This window comes from Carica papaya, chromosome 8 (genome assembly GCF_054855325.1).
Source record: "Carica papaya isolate Zhongbai chromosome 8, ASM5485532v1, whole genome shotgun sequence".
NCBI lineage: Eukaryota > Viridiplantae > Streptophyta > Magnoliopsida > Brassicales > Caricaceae > Carica > Carica papaya.
The window spans coordinates 14,227,417-14,236,389 of NC_142316.1; the positions used below are offsets into that span (position 1 = coordinate 14,227,417).

The 8,973-nt window shown below is 38.5% G+C and overlaps 1 protein-coding gene across 1 annotated transcript; it reads right to left on the minus strand.

The window, feature by feature from the left end:
• Window positions 1–5,366: 5,366 nt before the first annotated feature.
• LOC148241984 (uncharacterized) lies at window positions 5,367–6,431 on the minus strand. The gene is made up of 4 exons (XM_088210341.1): window positions 6,231–6,431; window positions 5,919–5,990; window positions 5,617–5,786; window positions 5,367–5,460 (listed from the first exon to the last, which is right to left on the minus strand). Exons 1-4 carry the CDS (start codon window positions 6,429–6,431, stop codon window positions 5,367–5,369), a joined length of 537 nt encoding a protein of 178 aa, XP_088066467.1.
• Between the last annotated feature and the right edge of the window lie 2,542 nt (window positions 6,432–8,973).

Here is an 8,973-nt window from a genome sequence, read left to right on the forward strand (position 1 = left end):
TTCACGGGATCCTCGAAGGCTTTAAGAGATAGATCAACGATCGGTTCCTCACTATTGTCCTCATCTGAGGAGTGCACGAAAAGGAGTGAGTTCCACAAACTCCATAAGGAACATAATGTTTAAAATAATATCACTAAGATTTTAAAAGTAATTTAAAACTTGAATAAAGTACCATAATTACTCACCATCGCAAATCGTGTCAGGGGTCTATTTTAATAATTGTGAAAACAATTTACTTTATTAAAAAAACATCGAATCAATCATGTCAAGTCATATCATAATCATATCCTGTCAATTAAATCAATCTTTCTGAAAATAGAGAAAATTAAGCAAATCATGACATGGTTTTATTTCAGTTTATTCTTCGCGCGAAGTTGTTCTGACTTCAATCTACTTAGGGCAATACAGATTTCTGAGTACCCATGTGGAATGACCAATTCATTTCATATCATTTCAGTATTTTGTGGCCTGTTAAACTAACAACATATTTACAGCTTGTAAAACCAATACACGATCTATGACCACGGTCGTGCCAACCTCTGTGGTTCTACATGTAAACTATAGTTACAGCAATACTTCGCTAAAGGTGAACCTTAGAATCATATCATGTCACCACTCTCGTTAGAGTGTACGCTATAATCCACAAGGATCGGTTCTCTCACATCTTTTTATACCAGATGCGGGAGAGACAGAAACCCCTCAGAGATAAAAAGCCTAACAAAACATATCATTTGTGAGCATGCATGCCAATATTGATATTTATTTCTCATACTTAAAACAACTCATCATACTTCGTGACTTCAACTCGTAGTTGTACCATATATCACGTGTTAACATTTACCACATGCAAATTACTTATTATAGTCAATCATGCAAATAACCAATTTATACATATTCATATAAACATGCATTAACACATAATAAGCATATAAAATGTAAACATACAACCAATTAATTAAAATTCTATTAATTAATTAAGTATAGAAATATTTCTTGGTATGTAAAAGTAAATACTACATTTCTTACCAACACTTTTGAGTTTTTCTTTACGTCTTTCCCTCTTTTAATTCTTCCTCTTCTCTCTCAAGCTCTCTCTCTCTCTCCCTCTAGAACTCTTTAGTGGATGGAACAATGAAGTTGGAGCGGTGGGAAAATGATGAAGAGGGGTCCCTCTTTATAAAAAAAGGGGACCGTTAGATTTACGCCAAGTGGTGAAATCTTGCGAGGAGAGAGAAAAAAATTACTTAATGTGACTTGACGACTGATGACGTGACAATGGTGCAAAAACTGGAAGTATGCCATCCAAACAATGATGGCATGCCACCCAACTAGTAATGCATGTCACCCAACTAACAGTGCACATCCCCAAGGGGCGACACACGATGCCTAAGGGGCTGCGCTTAGCCCGAGGTAGCGCATGTTGCCCCAGACTACTGCCTGCGCAAGTCGTGGCCTGTCGTGTGCCCAGGCTTACTGTGCACTGGCAGTGCTAGCCACGAGCGCAGGTCATGTGCCTTGCGCCCTGTTCAAATGAGGAGGCCTTCCTGCAGGCTTTTCTATGGATTTTTTGTCATTTTTCTTCTCCATTTTTCCTAAAATCTTTTTAAAAAAATTTAGACAATTTTAACAAGTTGTAAAATTTTTAAACAATTATTTAATTAAATAAATAACAAATACGTTAGTTGATTAGAATTTGTAAATAAATTTTAAACCATTTCATTCATAAATCAAAGCATGAGATTTAAAGAATTCAAATGGCCTCAGGGTCTAAATAATTAGGGGTTTTACAATGCAATTAAGTACAAAATGTTTGGGGGTGTTACATTACCCCCACCTTTAGAAAATTTGGTCCCCCAAATTTGTCATGAATAAATGAGGAAGCTTCTCTTGCATTTCACTCTCCAGTTCCCATGTCACCTCTTCTAGAGTGTGATGTCACCACTGCACCTTCATCCACAGGATCCTTTTGTAGAGTAGAACTTTATCAATCCAACCAAGAATTTCCATGGGGAGCTCCTTGTAAGTCATGTCTACTTCGACCTGTATTTCTTATTGGGGAATAATGTGAGAAGTTTTGGAGTGGTACCTTTTGAGCATGGAGACATAGAAAACATCAAACATACTCGTAAACTCTGGGGGTAGAGCAAGGTGATAAGCCATAGGTCTGATACGTTTCATGATCTGGAAGGTCCCATATAACAGGGGCTTAGTTTATCCTTCTTACCGAATCACATGTTTTTCCTTGTCAAGAAAGATCTTAAGGAAAACATAATCGCCAATAGCAAACTCCAGGGGTCTTCTACGGTTGTCGGTGTAGTTTTTCTGGCCACTCTAAGTGGCGACTAGGTTCTTTCATATAATGGCGACTTTTATAATGGTCTCTTGAATGTAATCTAATCCTAAGTGACGATGGTTCTCGACTTCGTTCTAGCAAGTGGTGGAATGGTAGCACCTACCATATAGGACTTCGTAAGGAGCCATGCCGATGCTAGGATGGTAACTATTATTATTAGCAAATTCACATAAGGTAAGGTACTCATACTAGTTGTCACCAAAGTCAAGGACACAAGTGCGCAATATATCTTTAAGCATCTGGATGGTACGTTCAGACTAACCATTAGTCTAGGTGTAATAGGCCGTACTGAAGTACAATCCCAAATCAAGTGCTTCCTTAAAACTATCCCAAAAATGGGAGGTGAATCGGGGATCTCTGTCTGAAATAATAGATGAGGGCATGCCATGGAGTTGAACAATCTCCTCAACGTACAGCCAGGCTAACTTGCAGGTAGAGTCTGTTGTTCTGATTGGTAGAAAATGGAGAGTCATTGTCAACCTGTTAATAATGGTCCATATTGCATTGTGCCAGAACAAGTTCTGGGCAAACCAGTAACAAAGTCCAAGGTCACATGTGTGACATCCCAGGTGCCAATTAGGCAAATGGGTGTCAGATACAAACTTAGAATAACGAGTGCATGATAATATTTATGCAATGGAATCAAACCTTAACAAATCCCTTACAAATATATATAATGTTCTAAATACATACGTCACTGACTCAAAATTGGCAATAAAATACAAAACATAAAAGCCACTTCTTTCACTATGCTACTAGAATTCATCAGAGTGCGAAAACAGTCATGCACTCAGATTTGTGGATCCACGGGATCCTCATAGACTTTCAAGGGTAGGTCTGTCTGCGGTTCCTCATTTTCTTCCTCATCTGGCAGAGGATGAAAGGAGTGAGTTTCATATGCTCAGTAAGAAAAATAGTATTAAATTAACATCATAAAATTTAAAAATTTTATTATTTTATCTTACTGTTTAGCTTCCTTGTTTACCTAACTCATCATTAGTAAAGGAAACCATTTATTTGAATATCAAAATAATACGTTAGCACTAAAAATTAAATATACATATATCATGCCAAATAATAGAGAAAATCAAATAAATCATGAAATGTTATGATATTTCGTGTCATGTTTCACGAAGTCGTTACAAACTTCCATCTTTGAGGGCAAATACAAATTTCCAACAGCCCAAGTGGAATGACCAGATAAGATATAGATACAAAAATTTTCTTAAGCCAACTTTTGATTGGCCAAACCATGGTAAGATCTATGACCACGACTGTACCAACCATAGTGGTCCTAACAGATATCTATAGTCATGACATTACATAGCAATGAGTGACCCCTACAGATAATGCGATACCATTCTCGTTAGAGAGCACGCCATCATCCACTAGGAGCGGTCTTCTTACGTCTTTGTAGACTAGATATGGGAGGGGAAAACAGATACCCCGAAGGGCAAGGGGAACAGATACCCCTCAGAGATAAAAAGTCTAATGAGGCACTTGATGCAATATGCATGTTAATACAGATATACTTCCAACCATACAGGCTTCATTCCACTTTTTTCTTTTTCTTTTCTTTTTACTTTTATTATTACGGACTACATATTACATTTATTACATGCAAATTCATCAAGTGTCAGTAATTCACATAACATGCTTGAAAATCAGAACAATTCGACTCATTTGAACACATAAGCATGCAAAATAGATAAAATAACAATCATATTAAATTTGCTTATCTAAAAATACTCCTTAAGATGTTAAAGTAATACTAGATTTCTTATCGAAACCTTGATATTTTCTTCTTCACAATTTTCCTTTCTTTCTCTTCTTCTCTCACTATTTTACTCTCTTTCTCTCTCTAGAACTTTGAAAAACGGAAGAAATGGAAGTGTGGAGAGGAAGGGAAAGGGAAGGGAAATTTATACAATTTCAAAACTGTTGGATTTGTGCCTAGTGGTAAAATTCGGTGAAGAGAGAGGAGAAAAATATTCTTAACACAAAAAATGAGGGAGGAAAATTTCCTCCACCAGCGGTGGTGGTGCGTCACCCAAGGTAGCAGTGGTGCACTGTTCAAGGTGGCAGTGCCCAGCCGGTGCGCTACAGGCTAGTACATCGGTGCATAGGCCTCCTGCTGCGCGCACAGGGCCAAGTTGTACTGCCCACTACGCGTACAAGCCTACTGTATGTAGGCCCAAGGTGCAACGGGCTTGTCCGCGCCGGCTAGTTGTGTGGATAGTGTGTGCTCAATGTGCGGCGCCAGTCCGTGTGTGAAGTGATGCACGGACAGCCCACATGGGCGTGACAGGGCGCGTGTACTGGTCCTTACCCGACTCCATGCGCGCGGCCGTGCGTAGGGGACGTGCCAACTGTGCGCATGTCCTGTTTGCGTGTGCGTAGGGGATGTGCGCATTGTGCGTACATCCCATTCACGCTGTGTATGGATGGGGCGTAGGTGCTGCGTGCGCGCCCCGTGGCCACTTTGCACACACGCGCGCATGCACAGTGCCCAGCATCCATGCGAGAAAACTACTTTCTTGCGGGATTTTTCCCATGAGCAAGTTTTCCACTGTTTCGTCGTTTTTCTAATTTTTTTTCTAAATCTTCTATTTGAAATAAATTAAAATAAATTAAAATAACATAAAAATAAAAATAATAAAATAAAATAAAAATAAAAATAATAAAATAAATAAAATAAAAATAGATCAACATCACAAATCTCGTGAAATGTTAAACAGCATAAGTTAATTTAAGTTTAAGGTGGCCAACGGCTCAAATAAATAGAGTTTTCAAATTATTTAGCACAGTGATAGGTGGGGTGTTACAACATGCTCCCATTTCTATTCTGGAATAGGGAGGGACTACAACAAGTCATCGGGTCTCTAGTGTTTAACCTTAATTTACCGATAAGGCATTAGGAGATATAGTCAACAATATCTTTCTTTTTTTTAGGCCACCAATATTGATGTTTCAGGTCCTAGTACATCTTGGTACTTCAAAGGTGAATGGATAACTAGGAGGCAAGGGCACCCTTGGCAACATCTGTCCTGACAGCGGTAATGACCCAAATCAGATCCCAAAATCGACACAATCCATTGTCAGTGAGCCTAAAATCGGGAAATTCATCATAAGTAAACTTACTCAAATTTTTGGTTCACTCTCCTTCAGTGGATTGAGCTTTCTAAATCTTCATGAAAAGCTCAGGCAAAACCCAGATCTGGGCGAGGTAGGCACCATTGTTATAGTTGAGGCAAAGTGCCTACATTGCATAAACTAGCTTCCAACTGGACGCCATTGTCTCGGACAACAAAGTGGATTCCTTCTGTCTCAGAGCATCTACAACCACATTACCTCTACCAAGGTGGTAGATGATCTTGCAATCATAATCCTTCAGGAGGTCCATCCAACATCTCTGTCTCATATTTAGTTCTCTCTGCAAAAATATATACTTCAAACTTTTATGGTCAATATAAATTTAAAATGTCTGATCATACAAATAATAGCACCATGTCATAACAAAGACTATGGCCGCCAACTCTAGGTCATGTGTTGGATAGTTACGCACATGGGGTTTTAGTTGTCTGGATCCATAAGCAACTACCCGACTGGAGCAGAGGTGAGATGCATCATAGTAAACCTAAAATAATCCAATATTATCATAGAGAATCAATACTGGAGCAGAGGTGAGGCGATACTTCAACTCAGCAAAACTTTTTTTACATTCATAATCCCAAACAAAAGATACACCTTTCCTAGTGAGATAGGTCAACGGAGTTGCAATCTTGGATAACCCATCAATGAATCACCAATAATAATTAGCTAAATCATGGAAACTATATACCTCGATGACATTCATTGGCAGGCTTTAATTAATCACAGTTTCAACCTTGGATGGATCAACAGAAACTCCTTCGCCATAAATTACATGACCAACAAAGGAGACTTGATCTAACCAAAAAGAGCATTTACTGAACTTTGCATATAAATGATTTTGACGAAGGGTCTCCAATACTCGAGACAAGTGGTCTACATGTTCTTCGTGGCTCTTAGAGTACACCAGGATTTTATCAATGAACATGATGATGTATTGATCCAGTGCGTGTCAAAAAATCCTGTTCATAAGATCCATGAAAGTAACAGAGACATTAGTTAGTCCAAAAGGCATAACCTTGAACTCTTACTAACTGTATTGGGGATATCTTCTTCCTTCACTCTCAACTTATAGTACCTCGATCTGAGATCAATCTTTGAGAGAATCGTAGCACCTTACAACTAATCGAAGAGATCATTAATACGAGGTAAAGGATACTTACTTTTCACTATCACTCAATTGAGCTCTCTATAGTGAATACACAATGGAGGGAACCATCATTCTTCTTTATAAATAAAACTAGGGCACCCCAAGGAGAATTGCTGAGGCAAATAAATCTTTGTCGAAGAAGTTCGAAGCCTAAACAAGGATATAGCCAATATCCTTGAACTCTAAAACTATTTCAACGTGGACAAAATGGTGCACAAAGCAACCAAGATTGAAAGGCAATTGAAAGGTAGAGGGACCAACTAGGGGTATGTTAGTAACACTCCCCAAGAAAATTAAAGATGGGCTCGAAGGGATAAAGGTAAGAAGATGGACGACAGTAAGGGAAAAAAACTTGTTGACAACCCAACAATTAATCCTAAGGCACCGACCACTCACCAAAGCACTGTTAAGTGTTTCAAGTGCTTAGGAGTTGCGCTAATTTAATCTCAATGTCCTAATAAGTGTGCCATTATGATCTAAGATGATGGAGATATCAACAGTGACCACAAAAGTAGTAACAAGCAAGAAGATCTACCACCAGTGGACACAGGTAGAGAAAGCATCGCTCAATTAGTATAGGGAGATGTGTTTGTGGCTCAGCAAGCACTAAATATACAAGTTAAGCCTGAAGGCAATAATCAGAGAAAGACTATTTCCCACTCTAGATTTCTAGTCAACAAAAATGTTTATAGTGTGATAATTAATAGAGACAGTTGTGTTAATGTTGCTAGCACTTTGCTATTGGATTGGGTAGGATTAACTTGCAAACAACATCCTAACCCCTAAAAATTACATTGATTGGATGATAGTAAAGAGATCAATGTCACCCAGCAGGTATGTGTTTCATTTTTTATTGGTGACTACATGGATAAGATATTGTGTCATGTAGTTCCCATACAAGCAAGACACCTATTGCTAGGAAGGCCATGGCAATATGATTGAGACATTAGCAATGTTGATGAAAAGAATCAATACTCTATCAGAATGGGCTACCTCACCCATGTTTAACACCTTAATTAATAAGAGACGTTTATGAAAACCAAGTCAAAATTGAAAAATCATATGACAAGTTCGCTAAAAGATAGGTAGAGAAAAATAACAGTTCATGCTAAGTCAAAAGTTGCTTCTTCATTCAAGAACAACTTGAGCACCCCACCGATTATCTGGTAAATTCTCTGTCCTCTTTAATCTTAGATAAAACATTTATAATCACTGCAGATTCGAGGATGAATCCTCTCGAAGAAGGGGGGATGATGCGATAGCGGTTGAAGACATGCCTAAACTAATGGAAGGTAGAAGCCGAGCTAATACTGATGATCTTTGGGGAAACGAAAAGAAACAATTGCGAAGCGATAATACTTAAAGCTACTCTATCCCTGATCAAATATTAAACAGCGAGGCCGAATCCACCAAACAGAAACCCCGACCTAGGAAGAAACGATACCAAAAGGTGCTAGAAACCCTAAGGGTAACGGGACTCACCACTGAAGAATGACTCGAGTTGAAATTCTGACCCAAGAGGAATGCCCAGATGTTATCTGGTTACACATGTGTCGCAATGCATGTACAAGATATTTGGCCCCCATGTCTGCCGATATTCCATGACCACATAATGTATCAATCAGAGTGACTTTTTTCCCTATAGAAAAATAAGAGACAAGCAAATTCCTCGACATGCTGATACAGAGGCCCACACGAGAACAAAGTTGGCCACACGAATTGCTCGCCTAGGCACACAGCAGCGCCCATGCCCGCGTTCCACTGGCCCTTCGTGCGCACAAGACCATGCGGCTGAACACATGCGGCCCATGTAGCTGGGCCAAAAATTGGCCTAGCCGGCCCAGCACGCAGCCCGTAGCCCACGCGAACCAGCTGATCAAATCTGACGGGTTGTCCAAATCTATTACCTGGTCAGCCCTTCCCCACTTTTTTAATTAAATTTTTAATTTTTATATTTTAATTGAATCCCACTTTTTAATTTTCCATGTTTTTAAAATTTCCACATGTTTTAAATAATTTTCTCACGTATTTTACATGGAATTCACATGGGATAAGGTCTATCATATTTTTATTATTATTTTAATAAAAACTCTATCCCAAAAATTATTTAATTAATTATCTTGTAATTAGATGGGATAGAATAAATATTTTATTATGTAATTTTCCTAGAATTAGATATAATTTCATCTAGGATATTATTTTATTAATTATTTTCACGCGATTGTGATGATTTAGAACTATCCCGTGAAGGCCTATAAATAGGCCTTTGCGCATAGGTTGTAAGCGCATTATAATCAATTGACAGAAACATTATAAAAAG

What these genes read in the sequence shown, in the direction of transcription:
- LOC148241984 (XM_088210341.1), bottom strand. Translation starts at nt 6,431, where the DNA reads ATGTTCATTGATAAAATCCTGGTGTACTCTAAGAGCCACGAAGAACAT. An exon ending in ATCCATCCAAGGTTGAAACT is followed by an intron (nt 5,991 to 6,230) that starts GTGATTAATTAA and finishes GGATTATTTTAG; the next exon opens with GTTTACTATGATGCATCTCA. An exon ending in CCAGACAACTAAAACCCCAT is followed by an intron (nt 5,787 to 5,918) that starts GTGCGTAACTAT and finishes ATATTTTTGCAG; the next exon opens with AGAGAACTAAATATGAGACA.